The following is a 20,779-nucleotide window of genomic DNA, read 5'->3' as shown; positions in this document are numbered from 1 at the left end:
AACTGCAAGTTCATTAGACTGACAAACTAGTATGCAGGTTGCAGACTCTTTCCTCTAGTAATTTTAAGAAATATTTCACCGATTTCACTTTGGCAACATCAAGAAATACTTGATAATCTGATACATGTAGTTGATGCAAGTAGCTTTGTTATTGTACTGTACTATGAACTTGTGATTAACCCATATTCTTATTTGTGTAAAAACTAACTTCAGATTTTTTACTCACTAAATTTCAGAGATGAGGAGGTTTTTGGTTAAGAGAGCAAGGACTGAAAATATGAATGATGTGCAACCTGAAGTAGAAGTAGAGCAAAGGACTGAAAATGTGAATGATGCGCAGCCTGAAATAGAAGTAGAGCCACCAGCGCCTAATGTTGCCAATGAATTTAATCCAAATGCGATTGAGCGCGATCCGGGAAAGAGGAAACAAATTTGTGAGTATCCTCCTGATATTCAAGACCAAGTGAGGAGAGCATATATATTGAAGGGTCCAATGCAACCAGATTTGAATAAATACCATCATACTGAATTTGGAAGTTCGCGTTCCTCAAGAGCATTTTCCAAATCTTGGTATAAAAGGTACGACTGGATAGAATACAGTGAGTGGAAGAATGCAGCTTATTGTTTTTATTGTTTTCTCTTTAAGCAACCCGGAAGGGCTGAGCACTTTGGTTATGAAGTCTTCACCAAAGAAGGATTTACAGATTGGAAGCATGCATCTAAAGGCTTCAAAGATCATATTAGTGGTCATGGTAGTAGGCACAACTCTTGCGTCAAGCATTATGATGATTATAATAATCAAAGACAAAGTGTGGCAAGTAACTTTGCTAGATCAAGCAAGGAATCAGAAGAAATGTATAAGATTCGTTTAACTTGTTCTGTAAGTTGTTCAATATATCTCATTGCACAAGGCTTGGCATTCCGTGGACATGATGAATCAGCTACTTCTCTAAACAAGGGAAACTTTAGAGAGATGATAGATTTGGAAAAAAACTAAGAATGAACAAGTCAGAGATGCTTTTAACCGTGGTGGCAGAAATTGCACAATGACATCTGGTGACATTCAAAAGGAGCTTGCAATGTGTTGTGCACATGAAGTTAGAAAGAAGATCATGGTAGAGCTTGGTGACAAACAATTCTCGGTGCTTATTGATGAATCACGTGATATATCTGTGAAAGAGCAAATGGCTGTGATGTTGAGGTTAGTAGTTTCACTTTTATTTTGTTGTTTGTTTGTCATTTATTCTCTATGCAACCAACTGACATTATTGTGTTTTCCTATAGGTTTTTGAATGACAAAGGGAGGGTTGTGGAAAGATTCCTTGCTTTGCATCATGTCAAAGATACGACGTCCGAGTCACTAAAGGATGCTCTTTATGGCATTCTTGATCATTATAAGTTATCAATTTCAAGGATACGGGGTCAAGGATATGATGGGGCTTCAAATATGAGAGGTGAATTTAATGGTTTGCAGAAAAAGATCATAGATGAAAACCCCTATGCTTTCTATGTTCATTGCTATGCTCACCGTCTGCAATTGGTGGTCGTGTCTGTTGCTAGTAGTTGCTCATCTATTCATGATTTCTTTGAGTACATCTCCTTGATTGTGACTACAACAACAACATCTTGCAAGAGAAGGGATGCATTGACCGAGGCACAACACCAAGATATTCTGGATAGACTTGAGAGTGGTGAGATATCTACTGGAAGGGGCTTGCACCAATCATCTACTCTTTCTAGACCGGGGGATACTAGATGGGGTTCACATCATACTACCTTACTGCGTTTGGATCAAATGTGGTCCTCCGTGTTAAAGGTGCTTAGTACAGTTGATGAATATGGACGTGGACCATCTCAAGCAGCAGGTTTGATAGAAAAAATGGAGAGCTTTAAATTTGTTTTCATTCTGAAGCTTATGTTGAAGTTATTTGGCATCACAAATGAGCTTTCAAAAGTTTTGCAAAGAAAAGATCTCAATATTGTTCTTGCCATGGAATTAGTTAATGATGTCAAGGCTCGGTTGGCAACGTTCAGAGAGAGTGGTTGGGATAATTTATTTGGTGATGTCCAAGAATTTTGTGGTGCTAATAGTATTCTAGTACCAAATATGGACGAAGTAATACCAGTTCGTGGTCGTTCAAGGAGAGAAGGGAGAACTGTTACTAATCTTCACCATTACCATGCAGAGATTTTTTATGTTGCTACTGACAAAATTTGTGTGGAGATGGATCACCGCTTTAGTGAAGAAGCAAATTGTGTGCTTTATTGCTTCTCATGTCTTGACCCCAAGGACTCTTTCTCCAAGTTCAATGTTGATAAACTTGCTCGTCTTGCTGAAGTTTATCATGAAGACTTCTCTAATGATGATCGTGGAACAATAAGAGAGTAGCTCCTCACTTATATAAGTCAAGTGAAAAGGCATGCTTCTTTTTCTACTTGTGATGATGTTCAAAGTTTGGCCGTGAAGATCGTTGAAACTAAGAAAAATCTGGTATTTCCATTGGTATACAAACTTATTGAGTTGGCTTTGATATTGCCGGTGTCAACTGCATCTGTTGAGAGAGCATTTTCAGCAATGAAGATTATCAAGAATAAATTGCGTAGCAAGATCAACAACGAATGGTTCAACGACTTGATGATATGTTACACCGAGCGGGAGTTATTCAAGTCAGTTGATGATAAAGATATTATTCGAACATTTACAACAATGAAGTCTCGGAAAGGACATTTGCCTCGTGATTTTCTTTAGCACACTATTGGTACGTTCCATCTAACCTTTTCTATTGTTACAAGCTCTCTGTTTTGAATAAATAAACAAATCACAACACTGAATTTTTGTGAAAAACAAATCCATTTTCTTATCCTGTAGTGTCTTCTAGGATATATTGATGGTGTCATGGTGAGGATATATTGATGGTGTCATGGTGATTTAGACGGCTACACTTTTGTTGGCAAGATGGCTAGTTTGGCTGATTGGCTCTATGCCATTTGCTATCTGAAATGGAATATTGATATATTAGTTCGCTTAAATATTACATTTGTCTGACTGTTATGTTCGTATTTTCACTTCAATATTAATGTGGATTTGTGCTTTGCAAGTTTGATGCATAGTATATATTATCTACCAGGTACGAAATTTTTTATTTGCATGTTAGACATTCAGGCTTAAGTTTGCCCGGGCTTCACAAAAGTTCTGGCTCCGCCCCTGGTGGTATAGATAAATCAGTTTGCTGAATTTTGTTTGTAGCTTCCTGCCGTAAACATGTAAATGGGCAAAAAAAAATACTTGTGGAACGGCGTGCTCGCATCCACTCTCTGACTCTCCTCGTCGACGCCAAGGAAGCCGTGAGGACGCCTTCTTCTCTATGCTATGTCGGGGTCCTCGATCGAGCCTGTTTGGCGTCTTGACCTCATCTGCTTCTATGATGGGCTCCCCCCCTTCTAACGAGGAACTCTGTGATTCTTTCATTGTCTTGTGGATTGGGAGCTCCCCCGGGATTTGACGTCTTCGTTCAAGCTGCGTGTTCAGACGGACATTCCTTCCGAGATGGGGTCGAAGATATTGAGCAGATCAAACAGGGGCATACAACGTGATGTTTCCGAAGAAGTTTGGAGTGCTTGCTCCTAGCTCCTTCCGCTCTATCTCACTCCAAAATGCTAGTGTCAAGGGTTTCAGAAAAAGGGTTGATGAACAGGTTGTAGCCGGAAAGTCATGACTCTCATTGACCTAGACTAGACAGGCTTCATCAGATGGAGGAACATGTGGCAAAATTTCTTCTACGCCTCGGAGGTCTTCCAACCCTATGTTATATGCAACGCTCCCACGCTTGTCATCAAGCTTGACTTCGCCAAAGCATTCAACTCGATGATATGGGAGAGCTTCTTCAACATCCTCAATGTTTGAGGTTTCTTCTCCAAGTTGATATGTTGGGTTGCCAAACCATAACCTCCGCTAAGAGACTTTGGTCCTAACTCCTATCTCTAATGGTCGAAGTTAAAACACACGTCTGATGCTTGAACGAAATGGAAATGCAGATTCTGTTGTTTGATGAAAAAAAAGCCCATACATGATTTTGGTTATAAGTCCTACGGAAAATTGAAATACCTGAACTATTTCAAACATTTAGGAGTATAGTAGCACCAAATTGTATTCTGAAAAAGAAAAATAGTTCCACCAAATTCAACCATCATTGTCAACACAAATAGAAGGCTGGACAGATTTATTTAGCAGAACGTACATGTCCCTGTGAATACCAAATGAAATTCAAATACAAATACAAAAAAATATCACCGAGGGCGAGAGCAGAAGCTCGCAGAGCCTCACTTTGCCGAAATCACTACTAATTGGTAGCTGCCTGCTTGTAATCCATTATTAGCATCTTCTCCGCCAAAGCCAAGAATTCATCTACAAACTCTACATGCGATGGGTGTGCAATGTACTCCTTGACTCCCTCTGCGCTTTCAAAAGTGGACTCGAAGACGTGCGTGAATCCTTCGTGCGTGTCCAGTACGGTCACATCAGTTCCCCTGCATACCAAGCAAAGAGATAGAACATTGACATAGTATGAACTTTGCACAAGAAAAAAAAAGGGGGAATCGAGAAGAAACTTGTGGATGTTGCACGCGTGGTAATGGGATCCGCTGGATCCGCCCGTTGAATCCAAGAAAAACAGCTCGTTTGCTACTTGAATCCGTTCTTTATAAAACTATAATCAACAGCTCACCATGGGGGCCGAGGCAGAGAGGTGTACGACAGTATGCAAGAATTGAGTGGGAGGATATATTCACCAGTGAAACGTCTTCATGGAGGGGACGGCGTCGACGAGGCCGGCGTAGCGGCGGATGAGCTGGTCCAGCGCCCCCGGCGTCGCCTCCTCCTTGAACCGCGCGAGCACGAGGTGCTTCACCACGCCGCCGCTCCCCGCAGCCTCGGCCATCGATCTCTGCTCTGCTTCTTGCCGCTGCTGCCTCTGTAACCTCTGCTTTCTTCCCCGCTGGTTCGTCGGTGGTGCAGATCTTGTTATCCAACCACGCTTGACGCTTGTATATAGTTGGTGGAGTAGTTGACGGTTGGCACTTCTTAAACAGACACTAATGATCACCTAACTTGCGGTCTACGCGGCCAGCCGTAGGGCCATACGCAACAAGTTCAGCAAGCTCGTGCTTGCACGAGTCCAGCTTCTTGTTCAGCTGCCCATGCTCGACGTGTTAACTCTTGTGAATCCTTTCAAGTTTGTTAGGGCATGTACAACGCGGGCGCTTAGGCCAAGCCCTCACAATTAGGAGCCCTGCTCCGGTGCTCCCCCCTACCTAATTTCGGAGGAGTATTTTTGTCCCCGCGAATTTGTTTTTTTCCTGGCCCGCCGCAGCCAAGATTCAAACCCTGTCTAGCCCTGTATAACCCAGACCGTATACGTACAGTACCCTGGTCTGAAAAAAAAACATAGATACGACCCCACGTCCACGTAAGACCTACCGATTCCAATCATTCACGCGTGCAGCTCCATTAATCTCGCGAGCATTGACGCAGCTCCATAAGTAGTAGATCTCCACCGGCGGCTATCTCGTCGCCGGCGATCTCGTCGGACAGCGGGCGCGACAACGTCGTGAATCTCCAACGATCACGCACAGGTACCGCATCCCACGTCCCCCCTCTAGTCTCGCTCGCGGCAACATCGAACGAACTGCCGCCGCGCCAGTGGCAGTGGTTAACCTAGCTACCCGGCGGCGCATGCGATCGTGGATCTTGTTCCGATAGTGCTGCTCCTCGTGATCTGGGTTCACGTAGCGTCGGTTGCCGTCGGCTGTGCGCACCACCAGTATCGTTATTTGATGTGGCGGCTAACCTAGGTATCCGGCGGCAGAGGTAATCACAGATCTAGCTAGGTTTTGAGATCGTGCAGTTCCTCGCGATTGAAAGTGATCACGACGGGTGCCGTGGCCATCTTCCTTACTAAGTTTGGCAGATCTGAATGGCCTCGGTTGCGGTTGTTTACATAACATCTGTGATCGTGTGCTATGTGTTTTATATTTCATCATTGATAATGTTTGCACATGTGATGATACATATTATTGGTTGTAGGAAATGGCTGAAGAGGAGTTAACTGATATCATGGTAGACATGGAGTTTGAAGAACTGATGAAAGACTGGATAGAAGATTGGTCAGATGATGAAAATTCAGATCGTGAAGATCGGTCAGAGAATGGGAACGAATGGGACGATCTTAATGTGAGTGGCATTGTCATGTTGTAATTTTTTGGTGGCATCTGACAATACTAAATCTTTGTGTTGAAAATTTATAGATCCATGAGCTTGATGATGATCAGGAAAACAACTCGGAGCTCTCGAATGAAGATTACATTAGTCAGGTACGTAAGTGAAAATTTTTGTTGGCATGCAAATCAAATTTCTTCTGGAATATTATATGATAAGTAATTATGAATTTGTGTTGTATTTTTCAGTTCATTTCCGAATGTCATAATGCGTACGACTATTACGGTGAATCCGACGCGGAGACATGCCTTAACGACGAATCATTAGATGCACCTGGTTCTGGGGAGTCCGAGTCATCGGCCATCATGAGTGAGGTATGTTTGTAATCAATGTTCTATGGAAGTAAGTAATGTTAAACCATAGAAATCTGTTTTCATGGCTGAGGTTTGATTGTGTAGGTGACACAAGATGATGGTGCAAAGAATGTCCAAGATACTGCCAGTGCAGATGATAAGAGGGATATGTTCATGCAGATAATGGAAATGACCTTTACGTCTCACGATGCTGCGTATGATTTCTACAACAGCTATGCTAGAGATAATGGTTTCAGCATTAGAAAGAATAAGGTCAAGTATAGCAAAACAGAGTCACGTCATATGCGTTATAGGCAGTTTGTTTGTTCAAGACAAGGGAAACGTGACAGCAAGTTGCTAACCGAGGAAGGACACAGCCGTAGGCTCAGAGCCGAGACACGCTGCTTTTGCGAAGCGCACCTGACCGTCAAGCTTGACCAAAAGCGTGGGGTTTGGTATGTTGAAAGTTTTGAGGACAAGCATAGCCATATGTTGGTAGGACCGGACGAGGTACCTTTTCTTTGGTCCCACAGAAAAATCAAAGAGTACCAGAAGCATGACATAATGTCCATGGGAGCTGCAGGGATTAGAATTCACGACATGATGGATTGCTTCATCAGCAAGCATGTATGGTACGGCGGTGTTGGTTTTACCAGGCGTGAAATATACAACCTTTGCGCCAAGGAGAAGAGGAAGCTGCTTTCAAAAGGTGATGCTGCCACAGCCATAGGCATCATGGCCAGTAGGAAACAGAGGGATCCTAGCTTCTTTTTCGAGTACAGGCTAGATAAGGAAGGACATTTGAATAGGATGTTCTGGTGCGACTCCCAGTCTCGTCATGACTATGAAGACTTCGGTGACGTGCTTGTATTTGACAGCACGCACAAGATGAACCGCTATGGTATGCCATTCATACCTTTTGTTGGTCTTAACAATCACTGGAAGACCGCTGTTTTTGGTTGTGCCATAGTTTCGGACGAGACCGAGGAGACATACGTGTGGCTTTTGCAGACGTTTTTGAGGTCCATGTGTCAAAAGATGCCTAAGAGTGTAATCACAGACGCCGACGCTACGATGATCAAGGCAATTCGCAAAGTCTTGCCAAACGTGTGGCACCATATATGTACGTGGCACATAGAGAAAAATATGAAGATTTACCTCAGTCACAAGTCCTTGAAGGAGTTTCGAACTCTTCTGTACTACAGCATGTCCACGGCAACGTTTGAGGAGAGATGGCACGCATTTTCCAAAAAATGGCAGTCGGAAAAAACTGTAACATGGTTGAGGCGGATGTATAAGAAGAGAAGACTGTGGGCCGCGGCATATCTAACAGAGGGATTTTGGCTTGGCATGAAAAGCAACCAGCGGAGTGAAAGCCTGAACTCATGCCTTCACCTCCACCTAGACGGTGAAATGACCCTGGTGGATATGATTTTGCACTATGAGAACGCCGTTGTGCGTATCCGTGAAAACGAGGCGCGAGATGACTGCACGGCCTCACAGAGTTTACCGGTGCCAGTTACTAGCTCGAGGGAACTTGAGATAGCTGCTTCTCACGTCTTCACTCCAGCAAACTTCTATATGTTGCAGGATGATCTTAGAAAAAATGACGGCATGGAGATTGTAGAAATTAAGCTGGGAGACGGATCACAGCAGTACATCGTGGCCTGGAAGAATAACCGGAAGCGCCGTTTTTGGGTGGAGTATACACTAGTAAATTCCGCAGAAACTATAAGGTGCAGCTGCAGAAGAATGATTCGAAATGGTCTACCTTGCAAGCACATATTGTTGGAAATATGCCCTAGAGGCAATAATAAATTAGTTATTAATATATTTCCTTGTTCATGATAATCGTTTATTATCCATGCTAGAATTGTATTGATAGGAAACTCAGATACATGTGTGGATACATAGATAACACCATGTCCCTAGTAAGCCTCTAGTTGACTAGCTCGTTGATCAATAGATGGTTACGGTTTCCTGACCATGGACATTGGATGTCGTTGATAACGGGATCACATCATTAGGAGAATGATGTGATGGACAAGACCCAATCCTAAGCCTAGCACAAGATCATGTAGTTCGTATGCTAAAGCTTTTCTAATGTCAAGTATCATTTCCTTAGACCATGAGATTGTGCAACTCCCGAATACCGTAGGAGTGCTTTGGGTCTGCCAAACGTCACAACGTAACTGGGTGACTATAAAGGTGCACTACGGGTATCTCCGAAAGTGTCTGTTGGGTTGGCACGAATCGAGACTGGGATTTGTCACTCCGTGTGACGGAGAGGTATCTCTGGGCCCACTCGGTAGGACATCATCATAATGTGCACAATGTGATCAAGGAGTTGATCACGGGATGATGTATTACGGAACGAGTAAAAGAGATTTGCCGGTAACGAGATTGAACAAGGTATCGGGATACCGACGATCGAATCTCGGGCAAGTGTCGTACCGATAGACAAAGGGAATTGTATACGAGATTGATTAAGTCCTTGACATCGTGGTTCATCCGATGAGATCATCGTGGAACATGTGGGAGCCAACATGGGTATCCAGATCCCGCTGTTGGTTATTGACCGGAGAGTCATCTCGGTCATGTCTGCATGTCTCCCGAACCCGTAGGGTCTACACACTTAAGGTTCGGTGACGCTAGGGTTATAGAGATATTAGTATGCGGTAACCCGAATGTTGTTCGGAGTCCCGGATGAGATCCCGGACGTCACGAGGAGTTCCGGAATGGTCCAGAGGTAAAGAATTATATATAGGAAGTGCTATTTCGGCCATCGGGACAAGTTTCGGGGTCACCGGTATTGTACCGGGACCACCAGAAGGGTCCCGGGGGTCCACCGGGTGGGGCCACGTGCTCCGGGGGGCCACATGGGCTGTAGGGGGTGCGCCTTGGCCTATATGGTCCAAGGGCACCAGCCCCAAGAGGCCCATGCGCCAAGAGAAGAGGGGAAAGGAAGAGTCCTAAAGGGGGAAGGCACCTCCGAGGTGCCTTGGGGAGGATGGACTCCTCCCCCCCCCTTGGCCGCACCCTTCCTTGGAGGAAGGGGCAAGGCTGCGCCCTCCCCCTCTCCCTTGGCCCTATATATAGTGGGGGGAAGGGAGGGCAACCATACCCAAGGCCTGGCGCCTCCCTCTCCCTCCCGTGACACATCTCCCTCCTCCCGCAGCGCTTGGCGAAGCCCTGTTGGAATCCCGCTACTTCCACCACCACGCCGTCATGCTGTTGGATCTCCATCAACCTCTCCTCTCCCCTTGCTGGATCAAGAAGGAGGAGACGTCGCTGCTCCGTACGTGTGTTGAACGCGGAGGTGCCGTCCGTTCGGCGCTAGGATCATCGGTGATTTGGATCACGACGAGTACGACTCCATCAACCCCGTTCTCTTGAACGCTTCCGCGCGCGATCTACAAGGGTATGTAGATCCACTCCTCCCTCGTTGCTAGATGACTCCATAGATTGATCTTGGTGACACGTAGGAAAATTTTGAATTTCTGCTACGTTACCCAACAGTGGCATCGTGAGCTAGGTCTATGCGTAGTTTCTATGCACGAGTAGAACACAAAGTAGTTGTGGGCGTTGATTTTGTTCAATATGCTTGCCCTTACTAGTCTTATCTTGATTCGGTGGCATCGTGGGATGAAGCGGCCCGGACCGACCTTACACGTACTCTTACGTGAGACTGGTTCCACCAACTGACATGCACTAGTTGCATAAGGTGGCTAGCGGGTGTCTGCCTCTCCCACTTTAGTCGGATCGGATTCGATGAAAAGGGTCCTTATGAAGGGTAAATAGCAATTGGCATATCACGTTGTGGTTTTTGCGTAGGTAAGAAACGTTCTTGCTAGAAACCCATAGCAGCCACGTAAAACATGCAAACAACAATTAGAGGACGTCTAACTTGTTTTTGCAGGGTATGCTATGTGATATGATATGGCCAAAAGGATGTGATGAATGATATATGTGATGTATGAGATTGATCATGTTCTTGTAATAGGAATCACGACTTGCATGTCGATGAGTATGACAACCGGCAGGAGCCATAGGAGTTGTCTTTATTTATTTATGACCTGCGTGTCAACTTAAACGTCATGTAATTACTTTACTTTATTGCTAAAGCGTTAGCCATAGTAGTAGAAGTAATAGATGACGAGACAACTTCAAGAAGACACGATGATGGAGATCATGGTGTCATGCCGGTGACAAGATGATCATGGAGCCCCAAGATGGAGATCAAAGGAGCTATATGATATTGGCCATATCATGTCACTATTATTTGATTGCATGTGATGTTTATCATGTTTTTGCATCTTGTTTACTTAGAACGACGGTAGTAAATAAGATGATCCCTCACTAAAATTTCAACAAGGTGTTCCCCCTAACTGTGCACCGTTGCGACAGTTCGTTGTTTCGAAGCACCACGTGATGATCGGGTGTGATAGATTCTAACGTTCACATACAACGGGTGTAAGACAGATTTACACACGCGAAACACTTAGGTTGACTTGACGAGCCTAGCATGTGTACAGACATGGCCTCATAACACAGAAGACCGAAAGGTCGAGCATGAGTCGTATGGCAGATACGATCAACATGAAGATGTTCACCGATGTTGACTAGTTCGTCTCACGTGATGATCGGACACGGCCTAGTTGACTCGGATCATGTAATCACTTAGATGACTAGAGGGATGTCTATCTGAGTGGGAGTTCATAAGATGAACTTAATTATCCTGAACATAGTCAAAAGGTCTTCGCAAATTATGTCGTAGCTCGCGCTTCAGTTCTACTGTTTAGTTATGTTCCTAGAGAAAATTTAGTTGAAAGTTGATAGTAGCAATTATGCGGACTAGGTCCATAAACTGAGAATTGTCCTCATTGCTTCATAGAAGGCTTATGTCCTTAATGCACCGCTCAGTGTGCTGAACCTCGAATGTCGTCTGTGGATGTTGCGAACATCTGACATACACATTTTGATAACTACGTGATAGTTCAGTTAAACGGTTTAGAGTTGAGGCACCGAAGACGTTTTGGAACGTCGCGAAACATATGAGATGTTTCGAGGGCTGAAATTGGGATTTCAGGCTCATACCCACGTCAAGAGGTATAAGACCTCCGACGATTTTCTTAGCCTGCAAACTAAAGGAGAAAAGCTCAATTGTTGTGCTTGTGCTCATATTGTCTGAGTACAACAATCGCTTGAATCGAGTGGGAGTTGATCTTCCAGATGAAATAGTGATGGTTCTCCAAAGTCATTACCACCAAGCTGCTTGAGCTTCGTGATGAACTATAATATATCAGGGACATATATGATGATCCTTGAGATATTCGCGATGTTTGACACCACTAAAGTAGAGATCAAGAAGGAGCATCAATTGTTGATGGTTGGTGAAACCACTAGTTTCAAGAAGGGCAAGGGCACGAAGGGATACTTCATGAAACGGCAATTCAGCTGCTGCTCTAGTGAAGAAACCCAAGGTTGAACCCAAACCCGAGACTAAGGCTTCTGTAATAAAGGGAACAGCCACTGGAGCAGAATTACCCTAGATACTTGGTAGATGAGAAGGCTGGCAAGGTCGATAGAAGTATATTGGATATAAATTGTGTTGATGTGTACTTTACTAGTACTCCTAGTAGCACCAGGGTATTAGATACCGGTTCAGTTGCTAAGTGTTAGTAACTCGAAATAAAAGCTACGGAATAAACGGAGACTAGCTAAAGGTGAGCTGACGATATGTGTTGGAAGTGTTTCCAATGTTAATATGATCAAGCATCGCACGCTCCCTCTACCATCGAGATTGGTGTTTGCGTTGAGCATAGATATAATTGGATTATGTCTATCGCAATACGGTTATTCATTTAAGGAGAATAATGGTTACTCTATTTATTTGAATAATACCTTCAAATGGTCTTACACCTGAAATGAATGGTTTATTGAATCTCGATCGTAGTGATACACATGTTCATGCCAAAAGATAGTAATGATAGTACCACCTACTTGTGGCACTGCCACGTAAGTCATATCGGTATAAAACGCATGAAGAAGCTCCATGTTGATGGATCTTTGGGCTCACTCGTTTTTGAAAAGTTTGAGGCATGCGAGCCATGTCTATTGGTGTATATGCATGAAGAAACTCCATGCAAATGGACCGTTTGGACTCACTTTATTTTGAATCACTTGAGACATGCAAATCATACCACATGGGCAAGATGACTGAAAGCCTCATTTTCAGCAAAATGGAACTAGAAAGCAACTTGTTGGAAGTAATACATTTTTGATGTGTGCAGTCCAATGAGTGCTGAGGCGTGTAGTGGATATCGTTATGTTCTTACTTCACAAATGATTTGAGTAGATGTTGAGTATATTTACTTGATGAATCACGAGTCTGAATTATTGAAAGGTTCAAGTAATTTCAGGGTGAAGTTGAAAGATCGTCGTGACAAAAGGATAAAAGATCTATGATATGATCATAGAGATGAATATCTGAATTACGAGTTTGGCACATAATTAAGACATTGTGGAAATTGTTTCACAACTAATACAGCCTGGAACACCATAGTGTGATGGTGTGTCCGAACATCATAACTGCACCCTAGTGGATATGATGCATACCATGATGTCTCTTATCGAATTACCACGATAGTTTATGGGTTAGGCATTAGAGACAACCACATTCACTTTAAAAAGGGGCACCACGTAATTCCGATGAGATGACACCGTATGAACTATGGTTTAGAGAAACCTAAGCTGTCATTTCTTAAAAGTTTGGGGCTGCGACGCTTATGTGAAAAAAAATTCAGGCCGATAAGCTCGAACCCAAAGCGGATAAATGCATCTTCATAGGACACCCAAAACAGTTGGGTATACCTCCTGTCTCAGATTCGAAAGCAATAAGGGATTGTTTCTAGAATCAGGTTCTTTCTCGAGGAAAAGTTTTTCTCGAAAGAATTGAGTGGGAGGATGGTGGAGACTTGATGAGGTTATTGAACCGTCTCTTCAACTAGTGTGTGGCAGGGCACAGGAAGTTGTTCCTGTGGCACCTACACCAATTGAAGTGGAAGCTTATGATAGTGATCATGAAACTTCAGATCAAGTCACTACCAAACCTCGTGGGATGACAAGGATGCGTACTACTTCAGAGTGGTACGTGATCCTTTCTTGGAAGTCATGTTGCTAGACAATAATGAACCTACGAGCCATGGAGAAGCGATGGTGGGCCCGGATTCAGATAAATGGCTCGAGGCCATAAAATCCGAGAAAGGATCCATGTATGAAAACAAAGCGTAGACTTTGGAAGAACTACTTGATGGTCGTAAGGCTGTTAGGTAAATATGGATTTTAAAAGGAAGACGGACAATGATGGTAAATGTCACCATTAAGAAAGCTCGACTTGTCGTTAAGATTTTTCCTGACAAGTTCAAGGAGTTGACTACGATGAGACTTTCTCACTCGTAGCGATGCTAAGAGTCTGTTGGAATTATATTAGCGATTACTGCATTATTTATGAAATCTTGTAGATAGAATGTCGAAACATTGTTTCCTCGATGATTTTCTTAAGGAAAGGTTGTATGTGATACAACCGAAAGGTTTTGTCAATCCTGAAAGATGCTAATAAGTATGCAAAGCTCCAGTTATCCTTCTAAGGACTGGAGTAAGCATCTCGGAGTTGGAATGTATGCTTTGATGAGATGATCAAAGATTTTGGGTGTATACAAAGTTTATGAGAAACTTGTATTTCCAAAGAAGTGAGTGGGAGCACTATAGAATTTCTGATGAGTATATGTTGTTGACATATTATGGATCAGAAATGACGTAGAATTTCTGGAAAGCATATAGGGTTATTTGGAAAGTGTTTTTCGATGGAAAGCCTGGATCAAGCTACTTGAACATTGAGCATCAAGATCTATAAGGATAGATCAAAACGCTTAATGGTACTTTCAAATGAGCACATACCTTGACATGATCTTGAAGGTGTTCAAGATGGATCAGTCAAAGAAGGAGTTCTTGCCTAAGTTGTAAGGTATGAAGTTAAGACTTAAAGCTCGACCACGGCAGAATAGAGAGAAAGGACGAAGGTCGTCCCCTATGCTTAAGACGTAGGCTCTACAGTATGCTATGCTGTGTACCGCACCTGAAATGTGCCTTGCCATGAGTCGGTCAAGGGGTACAAGAGTGATCCAAGAATGGATCACAGGACAGTGGTCAAAGTTATCCTTAGTAACTAGTGGACTAAGGAATTTTCTCGATTACGGAGGTGGCAAAAGAGTTCATCGTAAAGGGTTACGTCGATGCAAGCTTAACACCTATCCGGATAGCTCTGAGTAGAGATACCGGATACGTATAATGGAGCAACAATTTAGAATAGCTCCAAGTAGAACAGTTATTTGGAATAGCTCCAAATAGAACGTGGTAGCTACATCTTGGAGATGACATAGAGATTTGTAAAGCACACACGGATCTGAAAGGTTCAGACCCGTTGACTAAAACCTCTCTCACAAGCAACATGATCAAACCCAGAACTCATTGAGTGTTAATCACATAGTGATGTGAACTAGATTATTGACTCTAGTAAACTCTTTGGATGTTGGTCACATGGCGATGTGACCTGTGAGTGTTAATCACATGACGATGTGAACTAGATTATTGACTCTAGTGCAAGTGGGAGACTGTTGGAAATATGCCCTAGAGGCAATAATAAATTAGTTATTATTATATTTCCTTGTTCATGATAATCGTTTATTATCCATGCTAGAATTGTATTGATAGGAAACTCAGATACATGTGTGGATACATAGACAACACCATGTCCCTAGTAAGCCTCTAGTTGACTAGCTCGTTGATCAATAGATGGTTACGGTTTCCTGACCATGGACATTGGATGTCGTTGATAACGGGATCACATCATTAGGAGAATGATGTGATGGACAAGACCCAATCCTAAGCCTAGCACAAAGATCGTGTAGTTCGTATGCTAAAGTTGTTCTAATGTCAAGTATCATTTCCTTAGACCATGAGATTGTGCAACTCCCGGATACCGTAGGAGTGCTTTGGGTGTGCCAAACGTCACAACATAACTGGGTGACTATAAAGGTGCACTACGGGTATCTCCGAAAGTGTCTGTTGGGTTGGCACGAATCGAGACTGGGATTTGTCACTCCGTGTGACGGAGAGGTATCTCTGGGCCCACTCGGTAGGACATCATCATAATGTGCACAATGTGATCAAGGAGTTGATCACGGGATGATGTATTACGGAAAGAGTAAAAGAGACTTGCCGGTAACGAGATTGAACAAGGTATCGGGATACCGACGATCGAATCTCGGGCAAGTGTCGTACCGATAGACAAAGGGAATTGTATACGGGATTGATTAAGTCCTTGACATCGTGGTTCATCCGATGAGATCATCGTGGAACATGTGGGAGCCAACATGGGTATCCAGATTCCGCTGTTGGTTATTGACCGGAGAGTCATCTCGGTCATGTCTGCATGTCTCCCGAACCCGTAGGGTCTACACACTTAAGGTTCGGTGACGCTAGGGTTATAGAGATATTAGTATGCGGTAACCCGAATGTTGTTCGGAGTCTCGGATGAGATCCCGGACGTCACGAGGAGTTCCGGAATGGTCCAGAGGTAAAGAATTATATATAGGAAGTGCTATTTCGGCCATCGGGACAAGTTTTGGGGTCACCGGTATTGTACCGGGACCACCGGAAGGGTCCCGGGGGTCCACCGGATGGGGCCACCTGCCCCGGGGGGGCCACATGGTCTGTAGAGAGTGCGCCTTGGCCTATATGGGCCAAGAGCACCAGCCCCAAGAGGCCCATGTGCCAAGAGAAGAGGGGAAAGGAAGAGTCCTAAAGGGGGAAGGCACCTCCGAGGTGCCTTGGGGAGGATGGACTCCTCCCCCCCTTGGCCGCACCCTTCCTTGGAGGAAGGGGCAAGGCTGCGCCCTCCCCCTCTCCCTTGGACCTATATATAGTGGGGGGAAGGGAGGGCAACCATACCCAAGGCCTGGCGCCTCCTTCTCCCTCCCGTGACACATCTCCCTCCTCCCGCAGCGCTTGGCGAAGCCCTGTTGGAATCCCGCTACTTCCACCACCACGCCGTCGTGCTGTTGGATCTCCATCAACCTCTCCTCTCCCCTTGCTGGATCAAGAAGGAGGAGACATCGCTGCTCCGTACATGTGTTGAACGCGGAGGTGCCGTCCGTTCGGTGCTAGGATCATCGGTGATTTGGATCACGACGAGTACGACTCCATAAACCCCGTTCTCTTGAACGCTTCCGCGCGCGATCTACAAGGGTATGTAGATCCACTCCTCCCTCGTTGCTAGATGACTCCATAGATTGATCTTGGTGACACGTAGGAAATTTTGAATTTCTGCTACGTTACCCAACACATATTCCATGTACTGAAGCACTTGAACATATCTGAAATACCAAAGTGTTCAGTTCTTATTCGGTTCACGAAAGAAGCAAGGTTGGGACTGCGCGCGAGGCGCACAAGCGATCTTTTGGGATTTAGTTGGACTGGGGCCGGGGAAAGAATGAAATATAGCCAGGTCAGTGTGTTAGCGTCTGAAGCTATGCATGCGGCATGCAAACACCCTGCTTTGTGGGATCAGTTACAGGAGAGTTTGAAGGCTGTGATAGCTAAGAGTCATGAGTATGATCTGCTAGAGGAAAATTTGTTGAAGCAAACAAATGACATTGGTAAGTGTGCAATTGAATATGTGGACGATGGTGAAGGCAACATGATTGAGGTTAAAGATCCTATGAAAGTGTCAAGCAAAGGTGCAACAAAGGCAGATGAGAGCCGCCCTGTCTTGAAAAATGGTAGACCACTCTCTTTTGATGAGTTGAAAACCCGGTGCGGCGCTTGCAAATTGGTAGGACACACTAGACGTAGCAAGAAATGCAAACTAAATGAGAAGTAAGTGTTTGTATGCATTGTGGATTATTAAAGTTTGTATCATTCATTAACTTAGCTTGTCTTCTATCAGGTGCAGAAAAAGTGGAGAAGGAACAAGAGTAGAACACTTGCTTCAAATATTTACTGTGTTAATCGGCCGGCTCATACTTGGAGGCTTTGGCCCCCTGATTGTATCCTTAGTGTATTAGCAGACGAGATCCCAGTCTTTGTATAAATAAAGTAAGATGTTTCCCTGTAAACAAAAATCAAAAAAATTCTTTACTGTGTAATGACCGGGGCGGGAGGTAGAAAGAATATTATTGTACGTTTCCCCTGCCCACGTCCTAAATGCCATTAAATAAGTAACTTACCACTCTCCTCCCCACCACACACTCACCCACCTCCCACGGGCGCCGGTTCGAACTCCCCTCTTATCCCCACCTACAGTAGATCGAGAATACCCTCGCCGGCGACCGCTGCAACCGCCTTCATGGAGAGAAGCCTCGGCTGGCAGAGAGCGATGGTGGACCTTGCAGGTGATGACGAGGGGTGGCGCGCGCAGTTGACGGAGGTGTGCGGCTGGTTCCCCAGCACGGAGATGTTGGTCAACCACGCGCGTGGCCTTGTCAAAGTCCTCACCGACGCTGAGAAGAAGCGCGCCTTCCCCTACGGCCGCGGCATCCCGCCGGCTGTCCTACTCGTGTGGGCAATGCGAGAGGCCACGCTGAGCGACTCCCCTGTTCAGCGCGCAAGGTGGTGGATGTAACGCTCCACCACCATGACGCTGCGGCCAGATTCAGCACGTGTCGCGTCGAGGGCGGGCCGCGTTGACGTCGAGCTCGCTGTCCCTACGCCCGTCACCCCGGACTACCAGGTCCGCCATGTGTCGAAACCAGTGCTGCCGTTCGGCTCTGACGTCGTGGAGGACGACGTGGAGGAGGTACTGGTCATCCCTGATGAGCATGAGGAGGTCGCCGTCGAGGGTGGCAAGACAATGCCCATCGACGTCGAGCTCCTTCCCCTCCTCCCTAACATAGTGAAGGTGGAAGCAGAGGAGGTGGCTCAGGATCAGGTGACGCAGCTGTCCAACAGAATGGTGGTCAAGAAGAAAGCTTCTTCGTGTGTGGTGCGCCGCTCATGCCGCCTCAAATTTCTGAAGAAGTGAAGATGGGCACATTTGCTGAAGGAGGAGGAAGCTGCTGGTTATATTAAGTTAGGTATGCTGTTATATGTTTCAGCATATAAGTTAACATTATTTTGGGTTTGATGTTGGTTAGGTATGCTTTTATATGTAAGTATATAAGTTATGCAATTGGTACGGTTTGATCGGGTTCTTTGTGGGTGAAGAACTGAATATCTACTGCTCACCCTAAGTGCCAAGTTCAGTTAAATTTCTGATTATTGAATAGGTATTGTTGCTTTGCTTCAGTGTTGCATGGAAGCTGCTAGATGTTGCTCCTATGTTGCAACAAGACAATGAACTAGTCTGCCACATAAATCAGTAGTGTTGCTAGGTGATGTGCCCATGTGCATCACATACCAAATATAGAACATGCCAAAAGTGCATTGTCTGTCAAATATAGGACATGCCAAAAGTGCATTGTCTGCCAAATATAGAACATGCCAAAAGTGCACTGTCTACCAATCATGATGGCCTCATGTTATTTATGCTGCAATCTCTGTTACACTTTGCCCATAAACTGAATAGCAAATAATTCAGTATCATTTCATCATGTCAATTACAATGATGTCAATAACTTTATGAACAATCTACTTGCTAACTATGACAGCAATCATAATGGCAAGCAGGCCAAGATACAGAAGACCTCCAAATCCTAAAATCCTATCCCTATAGAGCAATATCTCCTTGTGCATCTTAACCATTGCCCTCTTTTCTTTCTCATTCCTTTTAATTTCAGCTTCATATTCTGTAATCTTAGTCTCCAGTTTCTTGTTCTTCATGGCAAGATACTTAATGACTGACTTTGCTTTGCTATCCCACTCCCCATCAACCCATTCAACATACTCAGAAGTGATATCATCCTAAATAAATCATGAGCAATTCAAGTCATTTTATAACTGAACTTGTCGCTGCAAGCGTTAAACACTGAACTTTTTTGCAGCTTGACCGCAATAGCAGTACTAGTTTGAAGATCATGGTCAGTAGACTAACCTGAAACACACATCCCCCGAGTGCGCTGCCAAAATTGTCTGCATCTATGCAGACACGGCCACTAGGAGTTTCCTGATGACCACATAGATGAAGCTTGTCATGGCCACAGGTGATGAATTATGGGCGATAATGCTGGGATGTAAAGAACAACGGTAAATAACGTACCTTTTTGCCGCAAAAGTGTAGCACTGAAGAAACCCTAGCCGTGGGTTCTCCCGGCCCGCCGCCGCCCACGAAACCCCCGTCCCCTGTTCCACTAGATCCGCCGCCGCTGCCTTCTGTGCCACTAAATCCGGCCCACCTGCTTGCAGGACCCAGGGTTCGACCTAACTTGCGGTCGCCACAGCTCTTCTCGCCGCCGCCGCCGCCCAACGCCCAGCTCGTTGTCATGCTAGGGATTTGGAAAGCGAAACGAGAAAAGCGGAAAGATCGATGTGAACCTGGCAAAATGGGCTGGTGTAGCGCTGCCGGGAAGATAGCCCGCCTGTGGGGCCCCTCACGTGGTTAGATGGGCCGTGCCTGGCATTATGATGAGGACAGAAAAAGTTAATTATACATATAATTAAAAAACGACGGGTTTGTAAAACAAACTAGAAAAACATGATGCCTGATAACACGCGATAGAGCCAACGAGCTGACATGACTTTGATGAGTGTAATATTACATTATGGCTCGATATATTTACTTATCTACCATGACTACTTTTCATAATAATGTGATGAGGGGGAATTACTAGGAGATTATGCAAGATGATGACATGCACATAGCTAAGGCAGAATGCTAAGCTTGGTAGAGTTTTAAAAAAAAGTTAAGATTGTGAAAATTTTAATATGAAACTTATGAGAGTAGTTGAAGAGAAAAATAGACTATTATAAAAAATTGGAGAAGGAGAAAAATATTAATCAAGAACACTTGATAAGTGAAGCCGTGAAAAATACAATTATAAAAAATTGGAGAAGGAGAAAAATATTAAGCAAGAACAATTGATAAGTGAAGCCAAAACTTTATTGGTACGACCAAATTGTCTTCTCCGAGCGAATTTTATGACCGAATTGTCTTGTACGAGCGAATTGTCTGACAGACACAATACACATGCATGTGGCCTGTTTATTACATAAAAAT

At 44.5% G+C, this 20,779-nt stretch overlaps 1 protein-coding gene, 1 long non-coding RNA gene and 1 pseudogene across 2 annotated transcripts; 2 read left to right on the top strand and 1 right to left on the bottom strand.

Moving 5' to 3' along the window:
• The first annotated feature begins 238 nt into the window (after positions 1 to 238).
• On the top strand, positions 239 to 2,749 carry LOC119358688 (annotated as a pseudogene).
• A 1,441-nt stretch (positions 2,750 to 4,190) lies between these two features.
• LOC119358687 (stress-response A/B barrel domain-containing protein HS1-like) lies at positions 4,191 to 5,072 on the bottom strand. The gene is made up of 2 exons (XM_037625132.1): positions 4,789 to 5,072; positions 4,191 to 4,527 (listed from the first exon to the last, which is right to left on the bottom strand). Exons 1-2 carry the CDS (start codon positions 4,935 to 4,937, stop codon positions 4,341 to 4,343), a joined length of 336 nt encoding a protein of 111 aa, XP_037481029.1. The 5' UTR covers positions 4,938 to 5,072; the 3' UTR covers positions 4,191 to 4,340.
• Positions 5,073 to 6,144: 1,072 nt separating this feature from the next.
• On the top strand, positions 6,145 to 6,567 carry LOC119358686. Its single transcript, XR_005172281.1, has 3 exons — positions 6,145 to 6,229; positions 6,304 to 6,373; positions 6,463 to 6,567. It is a non-coding gene; the product is annotated as an uncharacterized LOC119358686 (long non-coding RNA).
• Positions 6,568 to 20,779: the final 14,212 nt, after the last annotated feature.

Source organism: Triticum dicoccoides, chromosome 2A, assembly GCF_002162155.2.
Source record: "Triticum dicoccoides isolate Atlit2015 ecotype Zavitan chromosome 2A, WEW_v2.0, whole genome shotgun sequence".
Taxonomy (NCBI): Eukaryota; Viridiplantae; Streptophyta; class Magnoliopsida; order Poales; family Poaceae; genus Triticum; species Triticum dicoccoides.
The sequence above is the reverse complement of the archived record's forward strand: the minus strand, read 5'-3'. Positions and strand labels throughout refer to the sequence as shown.